Below are 20,499 nucleotides of genomic sequence, written 5' to 3'. Positions count from 1 at the left end.
AGTCACAAAAAGAGGAGTATAGAGTGCCTTTGGAAAAGGTGGTATTTTGAACTGGCAATGGGGAAAATAATAGGTAGAAAACCAAGAAGCAGAGCATATTGTGAAATAGGAGTTTATGTAAGGTGACTAGAGCATACTATATGTAGGAAGGTGGGGTGTATTTTAGCTTAGAGTATCAAACTGAGAGAAGTTAATATATCAGCAGCTTGCTTTGGGACTTCCTGGCTTTTTGACATAGCATCCTTTTGGGTTAACTATTTGAATGGTTGTTTAATTTTCCAGTTTTGTATTGACGCGGAAAACACATGCTATATAACTGTAGGGGTTTATTATATTTATTAACCACAGGTAATTGAAATACAGTTTGTAGAAATTTACCTGAAAGTTCTTTAAAACTTGTGATTCAAGATTTTAGATTATTTAATTTTGGATGTTCCAGTATATTTTTGGCAATAACTTAAATTTTTGACAAAGAAATATTTGCACTTAAGAGAGAAGTCACGTTTCTTAATCACTGATTCCTAATTACTGGGGGAAAAGATTCTTCTCTTTTTATCTTTAGTTATCACATTGTCTAAAAATCGGACTCTTTTTTTGTATACCTTTTTTTCCTCTATAATAGTGGATAACAGTAACCCTTCAAATTCCTTTTTTCCATTAATAGGATTTGAGTTAATAGGAAATGTGTTTTGCTAAAGATATTTGAATTGGTTTGCTCCTGACATGAGTTCCTGTAAAATAAGCAACTCATATGATCCAGGAAGTGCTGGAGCCTTTTTTTGCTTGTTATTCTGTCCTACTCATGTCTTCCAGCTTACCATTCCATTAAAAATATTTTCAAGGTGGTACTGTAACTTTTTTTTTTTTTTTTTTGAGGTACGCGGGCCTCTCACTGCTGTGGCCTCTCCCGTTGTGGAGCACAGGCCCCGGACGCGCAGGCCCAGTGGTCATGGCTCACGGGCCCAGCCGCTCCGCGGCAGGTGGGATCTTCCCAGACCGGGGCACGAACCCGCGTCGCAGGCAGACTCTCAACCACTGCGCCACCAGGGAAGCCCTGTAACTTTTGATTTACAGATATCTTTGTGATTGACCAAGACTGGACTGGTAGAGACTGAAGAAATTCTCAGACCTCTTTATATTCTAGCTTTAACTAGTAAAGTAGAAGTAAATAGAGATGCCTGAAATTAATACAGCATTGTAAATCAACTATACTTCAATAAAAAAATAAATGAATAAATAAAAATAAGTAAATAAAGGAAGAGAGAATATCAATAAAGGAGTCCCACTGAAACTGATTAGCTTTAGTCTATTTGTGAAATTTAGATTTTTCATATGTGAAATCTAACTTAGCTTAGAAAATACATCCCTGAATAGTAGAATGGTGACAATTTTGAGAATCCTCTTTTTTGGTACATTTCCTAGTTTTTAGTTTACATGACCGGGTATTTGAAAATTCTTCTCACTTGTTTTTTGTATCTATTTAATATATTTCCTCAGATTATTAATTTCTCAATTTCATCCTTTTTTATTGCAACATAAATGATATATAACATTGTCTTTGAGTTGTACAACATATTGATTTGTTACATTTGTATATTGCCATATGATTGCCACATAGCATTAGTTAATACCTCTGTCACTTTGAAAATCCTCTTTTACACATATTTCTGTGCATAGAGAACATGAGTATATTTTTTTAAACACATTTTGGTTATGATTAACTGTTCTTATAAAAATAGTTTTTCTTGTAGTCAAATGTAATTTTGGTATTTATGAAATGCTTTCTTCTATTCATAGTAACACTTTGTTCAAGATAAATTATCTTTCTTTAATAGGCTGTAAGTGGGTGTAAGAACACGGTTCTAATTTAACTTTTTTTTATCTAAAATGTGTTTATTGGGATGGTTTCCCATTCATCTTGATTCCAGGGGCTTTTAGTGCTGCTTCCATCTGAAAGAGCACCCCTCTGTAAGCCTTGCTTTTCCTCCTGTAGGCTGGCAGAGGATGGTAGAGCAGCCAACACACAAAACTACTGTTTGTGCATGGCTAAAGACGGTGGTGATTTTATAGCATCCTGGGCATTTCACATCCATGAAATAGGAATTGGGGCTCTGCATCAGGCACTTCTTGTGTTTCCTCTTCTCCTCTTCTGGAGAGGGATGAAGGAGATCCTTTGCTAGAGGCATGTTCTCGTGGGGAGGTCGTCACTGTCGGAAAGCTAATTTAACTTTTTGAATAAAGTGAAGCATTTGAGATAGATGGTAATTAGCCATATCAGACTGAAAGTTATAAAATATCAGTTTCTAAAGCAGTGTATTCTTTCTCTTCTTTTTTTAAATATTTATTTATTTATTTGGCTTTGCCGGGTCTGAGTTGTGGCACACATGGGATCTTTAGTTGTGGCATGTGGGATCTAATTCCCTGACCAGGGATCAAATTCGGGTCGCCTGCATGGGAGTACGTGGACCAGCAGGGAAGTCCCTAAAGCAATGTATTCTTAATGCTTCTTAAAAATATTTAATTAAAATTTGATGAGCTACATTGTTATATGGCTCAAACTCCAAAAAGTATAGAAATATATACAGTGAGAAGTCACTTTGCACACAGGATACTATATTATAGTGATTTTTTTCTCCAGTGTATCCTTCCAGAAGTATTTTAAACATATACAAGTAAATGCTGCATATATGTATTCCTTTATTGCAAAACCTACCTACTTTGAACACTGTTCTGTATCTTGCCTTTTTTTTTTTGTTTAACATATCATGAAGATTTTTCCATAGTGGCACAGTATTATAGTTTAACCATTTTACTTTGATGGATCCTTTGACTTGTTTCCAGTCTTTTGCTCTTACAAGTAATGTTACAAATGACTAACCGGAGATCTACCTCATTCCACCAGTGTGCTAGGGTATTTATGGGATAAGCTCCTAGAGGGGAATTGCTGAGCTTGTATGCGTTTATAATTGTGGTAGATATTGGCAGTCTGCCTGATATCTAGAGCAGTGGTTTTGAACCAGGGGCAGTTTTATTCCCCAGGGAGTCATTTGGCAGTGTCTGGAGGCATTTTTGGTTGCCACAATTTTGGGGTAGGCTGTGTTCCTGGTATGTTTAAGAGCTGTTTGATTTCAGTGAACTCTTCAGATATGTTGTTCATTTTCCCATAAGAGTAAACATGCCCTTTGTTCATCATATAAATTTCAAATACCTTTTCTCTGTTTGTCTTTCAATTTCTGAATGGCAAAAACACTATGAACATTTTAAAAAACATATTGTATGTGGTAGAAATTTTTGAGTTTTAGTTGGAAATGCCTTCCCTAGTTATTAGTTATTCAAGGATTCTTCTATCTTGGGGTGGGGAGGCATTTTATTTTGCTCATTTTGATCTTTGATGTATTTGGAATTTATCCTGGTATAAGTTATAAATACAACCTATTTTTTCCAGATCACTAGTTAATCATACTAACACCATTTAATAATAATCCATCTTTTTCTACTGGTTTAAAATACCATTATCACATACAAGCTTCTCATGTTTTTGACTTTAAAGTATGTTTTAATGGAATTACTATCCCAAAGAGATATCTGCACTCCTATGTTCATTTCAGCAATATTCACGATAGCCAAGATATGGAAACAACCTAAGTGTTTGTCTACAGATAAATGGATAAAGAAGATGTGCCTCTTTAAACAATGGAATATCATTCAGCCATGAGAAAGAAGGAAATATGGATGAAACCAGAGGGCATTGTGCTAAATGCAATAAGCCAGCCAAAGAAAGACAGATACTGTGTGGTAGCAGTTATACGTGGAGTCAAAAAAAGAAACCCAAAAGACAAAGCTGATCTCATAGAAACAGAATAGAATGGGGGTTTCCAGGGATTTAGGGAAGGGGGAAATGGGGAGATGTAGGTCAGAGGGTACAAACTTTCAGTTATAAGATGAATAAGTTCTGAGGAACTAATGTATAGCATGGTGACTATAGTTAATATGATATTGTATACTTGAAATTGGCTGAGAGTAGGTTTTAAGCATTCTCACTGCATACATACATACATAACTATGGTGACTATAGTTAATATGATATTGTATACTTGAAATTGGCTGAGAGTAGGTTTTAAGCATTCTCACTGCATACATACACTGCATACATACACTAAAAATGAGTTAACTGTATGAGATGATGCATGTGTTTATTTTCTTGATCTTAGTAATCATTCCACAATGTATATGTATACCAAATAATCACATTGTATACTTTAAGTATATACAATTATACTTGTAATTTATTCCTCAATAAAGTTGGAAAAAGTATAAATAAAATATGTTTTAATATCTAGTAGGATGGCAAGGTTAGTCCCTCCTTACTGATCTTATTTGGATTTTCCTTAGCAATTCTTGATTTTCTATATGAACTTTAAAATTAGCTTATATGATTAAAATAATTGTTGGTGTTTTATTATAATCTGATTTTACTTCTAGATTAATTATATCTTTTATGATGTTGAATCTTCCTTTCTGAGAACATGGGTATGTGTTTATGTGTTTATCTTAGGGGTGTTTTAAAGATGTCTTTATATAGATCTTAGGCTTTTTTAGTTTATTCCTATGTTTTATTTCTTTTTTATTTGATTTGTAAGTAGGGTCTTTCATTACATTTTCTAGCCAGTTGTTGTATATATGAAAGCTTATTTTCTGTTTACTAATTTGTACTGTCACCATTTCAAGTTTTTATTGTTTTTGTTAGTTTTTAAATTGATTTTCCAATATACAACCATTATCTACAAAGAGTAATATTTTTGTTGCCGCCTTTTCAAATTATTATGCCTCTTATTTCTTTCTCTTACCTATTTGCATTTGCTAGAAACTCCAGAACAATATTAGGTAATAATGATGATAAAACACATTGTGGTAAAGTACTTTTTGTGGAAGTTTCTTGTATTTTAGGACAGATGCTTCCTTATTTCTACTTTAAACTTGAGGCTAACTTTTGGTGGATTGAGATGGATAATTCTTTTCATATTGGAAGTACTCATCTGTCTTTTTAAAGAGTTTTCATTGATAGTGGATGTAAATTTGCTAAATGCCTTTTCAGCATGATAAGACAATATGATTTTTTTTTTTCATCTTAACTCCATTAGAATGAATTATATGGGTAGATCTTCCCATCTTTAACCATCCTTGCATTGCTGGGATTCCGTCCACTGCTCCTCACTCCCAGCCCTGGGTCAAGGAGTATTAGTGTTTAATATTCAGTGCTTTTTTCTGACAGGTTTATCATGTTCATTCTGATAGCTATGAGACACAAAACCAGCACTATGGAAGAAGCTTAACAAAAGAAACTCTAAAGGATGGTAAGGATTGAAAAACCATACTTTACTGCTTTTATTACTACACAGTTATCAAAATAATTCTAAAGTGATTTCAGTTTTAATTCTCCTTTGGTATAATGATTCAGTTCACAATAAAGTCTTAACATATATGCTTCTAAAATATTTATGGCCAAGATATTATAAAAGCAGTGATAGCACAGATTTCCAGAAATAATATTCTTTTAAAGTTTATTATTAGCTCTATCCAAGATGGGGCAGAACTTAAGAGTGATGTAAATAGTTTGAAGAATTTTTATTTTATGTATACAAAATAATCATCTATAGTGTGCCCTTAACAATTAGTATTTGCCTTGGTATACTTAACCAATAGCAAGCTAATATTCAGATTGGCTGTTGTTTTTGGCCATGCTGTACAGATTGTGGGATCTTATTTCCCTGACCAGGAATCAAACCCATGTCCCCTGCAGTGGAAGCATGGAGCCCTAACCACTGGATTGCCAGGGAAATCCCCAGATTGGCTCTTTATTAAAATATTTCTCAGGCTAATATGACTATTTTTTAGCAGTTTCTGTCCCGAAGTAGGGGAACAGCAAAATTTAATTACATGTATCCATAAATTCCCCAATATGATAAAATATGCATAAATAATTTTATAAGAGGCCTAATCTGATAGGTTAAAACATGTAAACGTCTCAATTTTGAATAACATACTCAACTTGGAGTAGTACTAGTCCCCAAAGTGAGCTCAACTTTTGTGAAAAGACTGATTTAATAAATATTTTCGAGAACATAAATTAAGTACAGTTATGGTTTGGTATTTTGGTAACGGGCTGTTGACATCATTAAAAATGGTTATGATTTGACTCAAGGTTCTAGATTAGTTCTTGAATGTGATTCTAACAAATATGTAATCTTACTGTAAAATTCCTCATAGCAAATGAAGCAAATCTTGGAATCCTGTTCCTTAAGAGAATGTATAGAGAGAGCACTAAACTAGCAGTCTACCTGTAGTAAATTTTTTGTCTAAATAAGGTATTTCATGTTACATATGTGTCATTTATATGTTTTCTAGCAAGAACATCTTCACCAGAAATTAAGTTGAGTTCCAAGACTTTGTGTTTGACTAGAATTCTTATCTGTTCACTTAATTGCAGGGGCTGATGGGAGAAAATTAAAGAATTGTATCTAAGATGAGATTACTTCCCAAGTGATAGTTATTTCATAATTTCAATATAATGCTAGTATTTTCCTTTTTATAGGAGTCTCCCGTTTTTTTCATAATGGATTCTGCTTAAGAAAAGATGCTATTGCTGCCAGTATTCAGAAGATTGAGAATATTCTGCAGTGGTTTAAAAGCCAGAAGCAGCTTAACTTTTATGCAAGTTCATTACTGTTTGTTTATGAAGGTTCATCTCAGCCAACTACTGCAAAATTGAATGACAGAACTTTAGCAGAAAAGTTTTTGTCCAAAGGACAGCTCTCAGACACAGATGTACTAGAGTACAATAATAACTTTCATGTGTTAAGTTCCACAGCGAATGGAAAAATAGAGGCTTCAGTGGGCAAAAGCTTGTCCAAAATGTATGCTCGCCACAGAAAAATGTATTCAAAAAAGCATCACAGTCAGACTTCGTTGAAAGTTGAAAATATAGAGCAAGACAATGGGTGGAAAAGCATGTCACAGGAACATTTAAACGGAAACGTACTTTCCCAACTGGAAAAAGTCTTCTACCATCTTCCCACTGGTTGTCAAGAGATTGCGGAAGTAGAAGTGCGAATGATAGACTTTGCTCATGTGTTCCCTAGCAACACAGTAGATGAGGGATATGTTTATGGGCTAAAGCATTTAATTACTGTACTGCAGAGTATTTTAGACAATTGAATCCTTTGCTGCAATCTTTTAAAGGGGTGGGGCAATCATAATGAAGAGCAGCAGTTAATAACTCTGCACTTGTAATGCTGTGTAAAAAATTTGTATTGTGAGTCTACATTTTATTTGTCTTTATACTTTTGGTAGAAGGGTTAACTTTTTTATAATCTTACTCAGGAAAATTAATTATTTGTTCTTTAGAAAACTATAAAGAATAAAGAAACTTAGGAATGTTAAGCAGGGAATGTGGTGGTACGTGGCTTAAACATCTATTTGGCTCAAGCAAAATGCAAACCATTATTCAGTCATTACAAGTTTAGTTAGCTTTCTGTAGCCAATTTATTGTGAAATCTCTGTCCACCCATCCTTAACAATGAGCCATATCTAAACTCATTACATTATTAGAACACTTTCAAAAATCTAGAAAGCACAGGTTGATATCCTTAGTATTGCTATGTATGAAGTTATTAAAACTGGAGAAAATTCTACAGAAATAAGTACTGTTTCGGTTTTATATTAAAAGTTCAGACCAGCATATCAAAAGGTGCTTCTTAGAAGTAAAATGGTTTAGAATCATTGTATTCCAAAAGCAGATTTTCACTTTAATTTCCATTTATATACATATTTCAAAATACTTCTTGAAAAAGATCATTGAAATGGACAACAACAACAACAAAAGTCTTGACATTAAGGGCACTAATAATTAGTCTTTCCAAGGTTAGGGAAGAGAGAAGTTATTTGCAAGGAACAAAATGTTTTTCTTTTAAAATCTTTATGGGAAAATTGGAATTTTACTACATTGTGACAAGTATTATAAACCATATAATACCTTTTACTGCAGCTTCAAAAAGGTGGATGATTGAAACTCTTCTTCTTATTTCTCCTTTAAATAACTTTTGAGAGTTTTTTTCTTTTACAATTCATGTATTTATATGTCCCCATTTAGTTAAGCAGTGGTATGAATATATGTTGCTAAAAAGTGTTTCTCAGAATTCTAATAAGCAGTGAAGGACAACATCCAGTATTGTGAGTGTTATCAAAAATACTGTGTGTATATTAGTACGTCATACAGAGTTTGGTACATGTCTAAATTCATGCTTCTGTTTCATTCTTACTTAAAACAGTTGTATATCATATTCAAGAGAGAAATTATAATTTAACTTCATGGAAGGGGGGGCAGTACTATTTTTCTTGGAAAAATTAGATTTGTAAGTATTATCTCTGTTTCACATCCACCCCTTTTAAAAAATAACTAGTTATTTGTTATTGGAAACATTCAGAACTTTGAAATTAAATTTGCAAATATGTTAAATGTTTATGTTTTCATTACTTGCACTTTGATTCACTAATAAAACATCTAAGTAGTTAACAGTTCTGCCATATTCCTGGAAATTGTTTTAGACTTGTGAACTGTTAGACTGTTTTCCCCCCAAAATTGCAAATTAAACTTTTAAATTCAAGGGCCTTCTTTTAGTGTGAAGGCAAGTATCACAATTTTATGTTTATCTCACCTTCCCAACCCTCTCTGAGTGTACTTTTGCAAGTATCTGAGCACAAAAAAAAGTAACAGATGCCCTATGGATTCTGTGCTTAGTAAATTTATTAGGCCTGAATACCTTTAAAATTCATATGCATTTGTTATAGCAAAATTTGATTATTTAAAATTTTTTATTTAGAGTCAGTGTAGGTATTTTCCATAAGGACTTCATATTTTTCTCTGCTGCCTAAATGGGTATTGCCGTAGCTTTTTTTGTGGGGATGAAGTTCAAGTCATAGTTAACAGAAATTTTTTAGTTTTACTTTTTTTGTCCCACAGTGTAGACTTTTGTTGTTGTTGTTATTTGGATAGTGGTTCAATAAATCTTAAGCTCATACAATTTAAACACTATTTTGAATCTTAACAAAACAAGAGACTTTTTTTTTTGTATGGGGTGGTATCAACCTATATGTACAATGAATTTAATAAATTTAATTATTATCAGATTTTTTGTGCATTTTAGCTCAATAAAGTGTGAATCAGTTCCATATTTTCTTTATCCATATTTGGAAATTTAGTTTTGTATAATCAGTGTCTTACCTTTTTGATACAGTAGATAATGTTTTGTTTTAATAAAACAAGAAACACTTTTATCTTTTGTTCTTCAGGGAAGAGATTCACATTTAATTCTGTTTGTTTACATTTTTTTCACTGTTATCCAATGCCCATTTTATGTTACTTTATAAGTAAGCTTACATGTAACAACAAGCATTTATTTGTGTTATCTACATGTGACTATTTTACTGTCTAGTCCAGTCATTTAACATTATGCTAAAATTTACCACTGTGGGGATGAATGATCACTATTCACCAAGCATATTTAAACATTTAAATGTTCAAGAAATAATAATAAGGATATAGTTTGGGTTAATAGGATTACCGTAGTTTTTTCCCCCTAGGAAATATAAATGATTTTAGTGTATTTCTTATGGAATGCACTCATGAAAAGGACTTTAAGAAATTGTGGATAGTGAATACATTTCTCTAATAAAAATTTAAATTGTACAATAGTTTTATAATAAAGTATTTACATTAATTGATATTTTAATATGGATGAAGTTACATAGATTCAAATAAATTAAAATTGATAATAAATGCTAAATATTTTATCTGAATAGTTTTTCAAGAAACAGTTGTGAAAATGTGTGTATTAAATGACTGTAACATGGAGCATGTGGTATTTTCAACTCAGTATTCGTTATTTGTTTTATGTGTCTGGAAATTGTACTTACTATGCCTCTTTACACTACAATTTGCTGTTGTGGGGCTTTAGATTGTGTTCAACTGAATAAGATCTTTTTTATGATTTTAATTGAGTATAATTTACTATTTTATGATTTCCAAGATGATGTTCTTCATATCTCTATACCGTATACACATCAAATTAATAATGTAACTTGAGAAGGTAGAATTAATTTTCAGAGATATCTCAGTTGCCATTTTCTTGTTTCATGCAACTGGAAACATATTTGTTTCTAGGACTTGGAATATTAAAGATTATGTAGGATGAAAGAAAATGGTAGAACAATGAAAGAATTTTATTTGTGAAATTACAGAAATTTTGTCCACTATTTTAAAGCATTGTCATCAGTTTAGTACCATTTGCTCTTAGTAGTTTGGCATTTGATACTTTAAAACTTGATTTGCTTTAAAAATTGTTTACAATGCTTTGTAATAATCTTCCTTATCCAGTGCCTTTAACCTTGATTTGATATATTTGTAGCCTTGGTTATCCTTCCATTACATCCTGTAATGTCTTCATAGCCTAGACTTCAATTAAAAAAAGTCAATTTGGTCATGTAAAGAGGTTGCAATTGTCTATTCATGCTTTAGGAAAACAAGTCATGTTGTGTATGGAGGCCAGGCATCTTAGTTCATTCAAAAATATAAATGTGACATTTTTAACCCCTGAATATAGTTGTGATGCAATCAGACAAAGCCCTTACCATTTCCAGCATTCTCTCTAGATTGGGGTAGGTTGGGGGCTAAATTAAAATAGAGATATGGAGAAATGCTTATTTAAAGATAATAAAGTTAACTAGCATTCAACTTTGTGTAAAGATAAGGTAATAATTGAGTTGAGGTGAAGCAACTAACAATATGTTAAAGAGGTTAAAAATAATACTTTGCAGCATTGTAACCTCTATTTGACATTTGAGTTCAGGTAATAATTATAGATAGCATTAGAAGGCCTTAATTTTTCACTTTTGCTGGTAAAGGTACGTTTACTTAGACTGTTCATGTAGAATAGTGTTTTAACATAACATTACTGTGAAAAACATTCCATTACATATTCACAAGCAAATTACTACACATTTTAAAAATTGTACTTTACAATTTACTGCAAATATTTTAGGGCTCAATCTTCAAATCATTTGTATTTTAAATTTGGCAATGAATATGAAATTACTTTTTTGACTTACAGAATGATTGTATTGTTACTTAAAATGCTCGTTAATATTTTAAGAAGGTTGGAGTCTCCATGTTTCTGGAGTTAATATTTAAATTCTTATTACTTATTTTGATAGTGTTTAGTAAGAGGAAATAGTACTCATTCAATTAAACAAATTAGAATATACTGTAAAGAACATTTTTAATTGTTAAATTTGTCATCACTGAGGTTAAATTTTGGCCTGGTATTCACTTACAATATATATTAACACGTTTAATTATGAAGTGAAATAGTCTTAAGTATGATGTATGATGCACCTGCATATAAATGGATATGGTGTGCACAAAGACACTTTACTGTGGGAATTGAACTGGAAGATATATGAAAGCATGTGAAATTGCACCTAAAATTGTGTGTTATTAGTGACTATGCTAAATTTATTGTACTTGATGAATGAATGTATTTAGTCAAAGTTACTTTGGTTTAAATGTCTAAACAATGTCTTTTTAAAAAACGTGTTTGTAATTTGTACTATTGATGGGGGGGTTCTTGGACTGCAGGGGTTGTTGTCAATGTGTGATTTGTGTTTTTATTTTATAGAATCATCTAATGTGATATACCGATTTTTATATAAGTGATATTTAGATAATTCTAATTACTGTATATTTGACAGCCTATTAAAATGTTTTGCATTGGAGCTTTTTTCATTAATTGTAGTATGCTAACAAACTCATAGTAGTTTGAAAATAACTTGTTCATTCAACAAATATTTGAGTACATGTTATATACCAAAAACTATAGGGATCATTAGAGATTCAAAGATGATTAAGACGGGATGTTAATGGAAAGAAGCATATGCATTGGAAATGAAAAAAGTATGTAAACTATTTTGTTTGAATATTTATTTTTTCTATCATAGTCTAAAATCTTTGGAATCAATCTAGTAGGAGAAGTAGACTATAGGAGAAACAAGTTGACTTGGCTGTGAAAATATATACTGTAATTTAAAAACACCAGGAATAGGTAAGATATTTTTGTTTGTATTTTACATGAATCAGTTACTTAATTAGTGACCAAGTTTTTTTTTTTTTTCCCCATTCATTAATTAAAAAGAATGAGCACAGTCCAATACCTACCTATGCCTTATCAGGCAGTGTATTTGGCCTTTGGAGATTTTAAAAAGTTGAATAAGGGATCTAGTACTTGTCCTCGAGATATGTGCTGTCTGGTAGAAGAAAACCATGTAAATGTGGGAAAAATGTTATTGGGGCTATGTTGTATACTTACCAATATCCAGCAGGGATGGAGAGGGGAATCAGTTTTGAATAGCATGTAAGGAGGTGAACAATTCACAGACTCACAGCAGTTGTGAGTCAGAGCTCTCAGAGGTGGTATGGCGTTACTCTTTTATGCTGCTGCTGTGAACTGTGGGAAGGAGCAGTTCTGTGTGAAGTACACTCCCTCAGTATCCACAGGGGATTAGTTCCAGGGGCCCCCACCTATACCAAGATCCATGGGTGCTCAAGTCCCTCATATAAAATAGCTAGTACAGTCAGCAGTCCATATCCATGGGTTTCAAATCTGCAGATACAGAGGGCCTACTGTATATTTATCTAAAAACTGTATATAAGTGGACTCATCCAGTTGAAACCATTGTTGTTCAAGGGTCAACTGTAGTTTCTTCCTTTTTAAGACAGGCTGCCTAAGGAAGGAAAAAAAAAAAAAAAAAGACTGGCTGCCTAACTGCTGAAAATAACAGGGAATCCCGTTGCCATAGTCTCCAAGTTAGGGCTAAGTATAGGAACTAAATAAAACCTGAAATGAAATAATAAGTGAAAATAATAGTATAATTAAGAGTGAAAGTAATCACTTGGGGATCTTGTTAAAAATGCAGATTCTGATTCTGCAGGCTTGTGAGGGGTCTATGATGCTCGTGGTTCATGGACCACACTTTGAATAGCAGTGTTTTCTAAAAGATTTTTTGGGGGGTGGAGTGTGTAGTGGAACTTGGATTACTTTGATCCAAGGAACAGAGCTGTTTGAAAGCCAGGAGAGTGCTGAGAAAGAAGTGGGTTTACAATGTGTGAAAATACAGCCAGCAATGGTTCAAGGTAATATGGCCATTCTCAATTGGAAGAAAAGTTCATTAGCTATGCGAGACAGACCATTAAACCTTCCTTTGGTAACAGGTGTTAAGAATTCTGTAGTAATAGACTTGTCATTTTCTATTACTTGTATGTGAATGTTGACTACTTTGCCAACTGAAAGAAACATTTCTGCATATGCTTGTTAATTATGTTGTACTTGCCATCTAACAACATTCTAGAGATGCTTTAGGCATAAACGACATGATACGATTGGTTTAGATACTCTGAAATATTTTAAAGTCAGATCTGTGCGTTTCTAAGAGAAGTTAGTTTAAATTGTTATTAAGTTAATATAATTTGACAAACTACTTTGGGATGGGCACAAAAAAGGTGATGAATGTGGAAGCACCATGTGGACACATGTTAGTCTATGGAAGAATAAAGAGTATCACATACATTTTGAAGAATATAAACTTAAGTTAAATGTATAGGCTTAACTTACAGCTTATAATTCAAATATCCTTGTTTTTTTAAATTTGTAAAGAAACCATAATATCATAACTTTTAGTTTTCATCAGTCTTAACTTCCATTTTTCACTCCCTAGTATGATTGACCCTAATCCATCTAGGTTATGCTTGAGGCAGAGAGGACAGTCTAAGTTATGGTAGCCTGACCACTCTGTCAGCAATTATTTCTGCATAACACCTCAAAATGTAAGTGGCTTAAACAATCAACCATTCTTTATTATTTGTATGGATTTGCGAGTCAGTTGAGTTTTTCTGGGGATCTTGGCTGGACTTAGGTTTCTATCGATAAAATCAACTGGCAGGTCACCTGAGTGGAGGCTAGTGAGGATGGGTTGTGAGCTAGTCTAGTCAGGCTAGCTTAGGTATTTTCTCTTAATGGTAGTAGGGGTCCAAGAGAAGATGCTGAAACATGCTAACAGGTTTCAAGCTTGTTTGAGTCAAGGTTGCTACTATTGCCAAATCCTGAGTCAGTGTGGGAGGATACTACAGAAGGACGTGATGCTGGGAGGCCACAATGCAATCAATAGCATACTCCAATCTCAGGCCAGCTCACACAGGGCACCAGGAAACTGAGTCTTAACATATCATGGTCCATGGTTTCATCAGGAAGCAATGTTGAATCAAGTTAGACAATGGATATTTAATTCTGGTGATGAAATCGGGCAGAAGGGCAAGGAGCATATGCAAATTTTAAAATCTCTTTTCTTGTTCCTTTTTTTTTTATTTCATTGAAGCTTCCACCCATGACCTCCCCTAGGTAGAACCCACTGGGCAGTTTCACAGTGTTGCCATCCTCAATTTATATGTATATATATTTTTTAATTTGAATTTTATTTTATTTATTTTTATACATCAGGTTCTTATTAGTTATCTATTTTATACATATTAGTGTATATATGTCAATCCCAATCTCTCAATTCACCCCCCACCACCACTTTCTCCCCTTGGTATCCACACGTTTGTTCTCTACATCTGTTCTCTACATCTTCTGCCATGCAAACTAGTTCATCTGTACCATTTTTCTAGATTTCACATATATGCATTAATATACGATATTTGTTTTTCTCTTTCTGACTTCACTCTGTATGACAGTCTCTAGGTCCATCCACGTCTCTACAAATGACCCAATTTCGTTCCTTTTTATGGCTGAGTAATATTCCATTGTATATGTGTACCACATCTTCTTTATCCATTCATCTGTCGATGGGCATTTAGGTTGCTTCCATGATCTGCCTATTGTAAACAGTGCTGCAATGAACATTGGGGTGCATGTGTCTTTTTGAATTATGGTTTTCTCTGGGTATATGCCCAGTAGTGGGATTGCTGGGTCATAGGGTAATTCTATTTTTAGTTTTTTAAGGAACCTCCATACTGTTCTCCATAGTGGCTGTATCAATTTACATTTCTACCAACAGTGCAAGAGGGTTCCCTTTTCTCCACACCCCTTCCAGCATTTGTTGTTTGTAGATTTTCTGATGACATCCTCAATTTATATTACCATGTTGTTATAATTTGGGGAGTGGTTTGGTATCCTCAGCAATCTTGTGTTATTCATGAATTTCCTTGGTAATAGCTTGAATGTCAGTTGATTTTCTTCCAACTGCAAACTCTTCTGTTTCTATGCAAAAATAATGCAAAAAAGTACTTTCTATTACATATTATAGACACCAGTTCACCAGTTGATATTAAAACTATTTTTTAAAATTGAACTAGTAGTTTTGGTTCAGTTTTTAGGTACAGAGGCTGTTTAATTCTAAAATAGTATTTGAACTTGAATGTGCTGTTTTATTGTCTGTTTAGCTGGACTTTAGTTTCCCTAAGTCAGAATTTCACATCAATTCATTAATTGTCATTTTCTCCCTACTGTTTTTTTTTTCCTGTTATTATGTAATACAACAGCAAGGGTGAAAATTCTTAGAATGAATGTCTGTTTACTTCCTTATTTCCCTTTCCTGTGCATTTCCTATTCATTTTCCCTGGAGGAGATACCATTATGGTTCTTACCCTTTAAATTTGTTCTGAATATATTTCTTGGAGAAAATAAAATTAATGCCTTTTTAAAAGAATGACACATTAGTGTCATTCTTAACATATCTAAAGCAGTCAGTGGGTTTATCCCTAATTTCTAGTTTCTAGGTCTATGATAATTCTGTATAACCTTAAGTGGGATGATTAATCAGACTTGTGCTCAGTAACTACGCAAATATATGCTATGTAGCTTTTCCTGGCTGTTTACTTTTTATTTTTTATAGCTTTTGTAGAGACCTTGCTTTTACAAAGGGTTCAAGTATCTCACTCTTTGAAATATGATTTTTGTATTACACCATAAATAGCAGATAACATATCAGAAGCTTCCACACAACAAATCTACAAATAACTTCAAGTATCACAATGTTCTCAAACTATTTATAGTAATTCTTCCAAAAGGCTTTGTAAAGTTTCTTTCATTTACAGAAGAAGATATTGATGGTACATGGCAACTGTTTTTGTTCCCCCACATCTAAATAAGTTTAGACCAGGAGGTACTACGTGTTCTGTAGTCATTTCCAGAATCATTGTTATTTCTGCCTCTTTCCTTGAACAAAACAGAAAAAATATCTATGATCAAATCAAATGCTGAAAATATCATCCAAATTCAAAATGTGGGTTTATGGGCTCTTACTCTTTTTTTTAAATTGAAATATGATTGACATACAACATTATATTAGTTTCAGGTGTATAGCATAATGATTTGTATATGCATATATTTTGAAGTGATCATCACAATAAGTTTAGTTAGTATCCCTCACCACACATAATTACACAATTATTTTCTGTGTATGATGAGAACTTTTTATAATCTACTCTCAGGCAATACTTATTTCAAATATCCAATGCATATAGTATTATCAACTATAGTTGCCATGCTGTACATTACATCCCCATGAATGACTTATTTTATGACTGGAAGTTTGTACTTTTTGACCCCCTTCAGCCATTTTGCGCCCCTGACCCACCACCTCTGACAATCACCAATCTGTTCTCTGTGTCTATGAGGTCTTTTTTTTTTTTTTTAATTCCACATATAAGTAAGATCAGGTGGTATTTGTTTTCTCTGTCTGACTTATTTCACTCAACATAATGCCTTCAAGGTCCATTATGGGCAACATGCAGATACTCTGCATGTTAAAGAAGATGTTGAAAGCCAGAACTAAATATTGGATCATTTCTATTTGAGACTACTACATAACACAGGAAAAGAGTTTAAATATATACTTAATTACATTGGTTCAGATTATAGAAATGAATTAAAAATGTTAACTTGTAGCTAAGCAGAGAGCTTTCTTATGAATATACAAAGTATATGAATGCTCTCAAGATATGCCATGTATAGAAATGTTTATTTTCGCTTTTTTTCCCCTTTTTACCATTTTATTTAGGTACAATTCAAGCCGTTTTAGTAAATTTGTGATTTAAATTTCTGAGCCATCACCACAATCCAGTTTTAGAACTTTTTAATCGCCCCTCAGATTTCCCTCAAGCTCATTGGACTCTTTTCACTGTTCTTAATGAGACAGAGGAAAAACACACACACACACACACACACACACACACACACACACACACACACACACACACACACACACACACACACACACACACACCCCTCCCCCCCATCTTAAAGGGAAAAGAAAAATCACCAAGTACCACCTAGTGGTGTGTAAGTAGATAGCAAGTTGTTATTCGAGTTCTTGAAATCCTCAGATTCACGTTTCCTTGTTTTCTTCTATGCGATCACTAAATCAGCTAAAAATATTTATGGTTTATAATTTAAAGTCACCTTAAAAATTTCTACGATTATCTAAAACCCTTACTAGATAAATTTTTTAAAGTTTAATTTAAAAAATTAATGACATTCTTTCTTCAAGTGAGAGTTTAATTGGAGCCTCAATATGTTTAGCTGATAAATGCTTAACAAGTTTGATTGAAGCAGGGATGGGGGGCCACTTGTTCCCCCACTTGCTGAAATTAACTTTATAAAGAAAAGACTGGAGAAATACACAAAAAATAGAAAGAATAGTTACCTTTGGGTATTGGAAAATGAGTGAATTTTTCCTTTTGGTTTTATTTTTCTCTTGAATATGTATTTATAATTGAAAAACTTTATTTTTAAAGGTGAACATCGAATTTCAAAATATTGCAAAAATGTTCAGCAAAATCCGTGAAAGATAGTAATTTTCCATGACTATACCCCATCTGGATTCTTCCCTCTTGGTGGCAGTAAGTACATCACTCATAGCATAAGATTGAAGGCAGTGGCTAACTGAAGGGGCTCCTGCCCCAGCCTCACAGTCTGACTCTGTCGCTGGGAATTCCACCTGTTACCTGACTTCATTGGTGCTCAATGTCCCAAGGTTAATTAAATGCTGCTCTACAGTGTAACATTCATATGGTGAAATGCACGTGATTCTGATAGCATTCCTAGAAAACAGTGCTTTAGTACAGAAAAATTATTCAGAGAAACAATAATTTCAATTATCTAATTAGAGACATCAAATTGAATAATAATAATGAATACCTCATATAGATTCCAGTTCTGACTCTGATTCTTACTATCTGTGTGGCCTTGGGCAAGCCACTTGACCTCCTTTTGTTGAATTTATTTCTCATCTATAAGCTGGAGATAATAACCTACCTTATAGGGTTCTTAAGGTATTAGGTGAAATAATACATGTATACCATATATTAAGAACACAATAAATGTTAGATATTGTTACTATTATTTTACTATTAGTATTATTTTCTTAGAGTGGTGTGTGAGAGATCTGGCTTAACCTGTGACTGTAGAGGAAATCTGATCACAGCAGTCCCATAGGTGTAGATAGAAAACTAAAAGTATGGAAAGGTAGGATTCAGGTGCTGTCCTTGGTTCTGAAACCACCATCACTCAGCACGGCAGGATTGTTGTGAAACCTTAGGATACTGGTAATTCCTAAGTGAAGGGAAATGTACACATACACACACATGGAGAGCGAGAGGGAGAGGTTGAGGGAGAGCAGAGCATAGCTCCTGAGAATTTACCAGGATGTTTGGTGGGAAAAGTGCTTGATGTTTTCAAATTACATTGCTTGCTATCATCAAGACAGAAACAAGCAAACAAATCCCTTGCTTTTGGCAGAGAGCTTTGGGCGTGTATCTGGGGGAAGTTTATATATTTCTTCCCTCATTGCTGTATTTCCTTATCACAGTAGCTAATCACCTTGAGATTAGTATCTAATCACTAAGCTGCAAGTTCCCCGAGGGCAGGGACTGGGTCTTGTGCACCCTTGTGAGGACAAAGAATAATGCCTGTTTCTTAGCTCGAGCTGCCTTAACAAAATATGGTAAGCCAACTGGCTTAAACAAAAAGAATTTATTTCTCACAGCTCTGGAGGCTAGAACTGTGAGATCATGGTGTCAGCAGGTTGGCCTTCCTGCTGTGTCCTGATATGGTAGAAAAAGAAAGAGAGAGGGACAGAGAGAGATTTCTTATAATGGCACAAATCCCATCCTACCTACCCTTATGACCTCATCTAACCCTAATTACCTCCCAAAGGCCCCATCTCCAAACACCATCATATTGAGGATTAGAGCTTCAAAATATGAATTTTGGGGACAAAAACATTCAGTCCATAACAGCCCGGAAAGTGGGAAGCACACAGCGCCTGTCGTACTGAAGGCCCTCAAGAAACTGTAGTTATATATAAAAGGGAAGCTGCAACCTGAGCCTCAGTGTTTTGGTTTCACTGTATAATTCTTTTCCATGTTACAGATCACATAAGATGAACTGGGTAGTGGCACATACAACTTTGTCATTGTCTTTGTTTCCTTAGCCACATGCACCTGCTTAGCATAGAAGATGTTCAGATTGACTGTGCTGGAAGAGGCGGGGGCGGGGTGCTGGAGATGTGAAACACATCAGGATGGAGCCTTAGTGCCGGAAAAGGCCCTAGATACACTCAGCGGAACATTGTTGGTTGGAGCCTATATGGACTGCATTCTAAAGGTAGTTTAATGTAGCCTGCAGTCATAGCTAAGACTTACATAGCAGTTATTATGTGCCAGCTCTTCTAAGCACTTACATATGTTGACTCATTTTAATTATTACAAAAACCCTAAGGTATTAAAAGTATTATTATTGCAATTTGACAGATGAGGAAACTGAGGCAAAAATATGTAAAGGACCTTGACTAAGGTCACACAGTGAGTGCCACAGGGGAGGTTTGAATTCAGGCAGTCTAGCACTAGTGCCTGTGCGCATAATCACCATGATATAGTATCTTCCCTGAAATTTGAGCAACATACTAAAATTACACCTTTTCCTCTTGGGTTTAGTCCCTCGGCATATACTCATCTTCTTACTGTTAATATTCAAAGACTGTGAGGAGTGGTGGAAGGAAAGACTGGGGATGGGCATTGAGAAGTGACTTCCTTTGGCAAAGGGATTCACTCATATAAAGGAATTACAGTGTCTTTAAGAAGGTGGGGGCCAGCCTCATCAGGCAGGGGCAGAGAGGCTGGTTCAATTGTCTGAGAAGGTTCATTTGGGGGTGGGATGTTGGAGGCTTAGAGTAGTCCAAGTCTTCTAAAACCTGCCATATATGCTTAGTCAGATTCTTGGTATCCCACTCCTTTATGACCAATGCTGTAACTGCCACGTAAGAAATCATGAAACTGTCAACTCAGCAACCTGAAGGAGTTTGGTTCCCAGCTATCTTCTCAGCCTTGGTTCT

At 34.1% G+C, this 20,499-nt stretch overlaps 2 protein-coding genes across 3 annotated transcripts in view; one reads left to right on the top strand and one right to left on the bottom strand.

The window, feature by feature from the left end:
- Nucleotides 1-11,829, top strand: part of IPMK (inositol polyphosphate multikinase) — a 40,756-nt gene extending 28,927 nt beyond the window's left edge. For both annotated transcript variants that reach the window (XM_060034593.1, XM_060034592.1), the window contains exons 5-6: nt 5,273-5,354; nt 6,593-11,829. In XM_060034593.1, coding sequence (XP_059890576.1) covers nt 5,273-5,354; nt 6,593-7,215 — 705 coding nt within the window. In that variant the 3' untranslated portion in view covers nt 7,216-11,829. The remainder of the gene's footprint in view (nt 1-5,272; nt 5,355-6,592) is intronic.
- LOC132439379 (small ribosomal subunit protein eS27-like) lies at nt 1,873-2,217 on the bottom strand. The gene has a single exon (XM_060033668.1). The coding sequence runs from the start codon at nt 2,184-2,186 to the stop codon at nt 1,935-1,937; it is 252 nt and encodes an 83-aa protein (XP_059889651.1). The 5' UTR covers nt 2,187-2,217; the 3' UTR covers nt 1,873-1,934.
- Nucleotides 11,830-20,499: the final 8,670 nt, after the last annotated feature.

The sequence above is a fragment of the Delphinus delphis genome, chromosome 16 (genome assembly GCF_949987515.2).
Source record: "Delphinus delphis chromosome 16, mDelDel1.2, whole genome shotgun sequence".
Classification (NCBI taxonomy): domain Eukaryota; kingdom Metazoa; phylum Chordata; class Mammalia; order Artiodactyla; family Delphinidae; genus Delphinus; species Delphinus delphis.
This window is presented reverse-complemented; position numbering and strand designations above follow the sequence as displayed.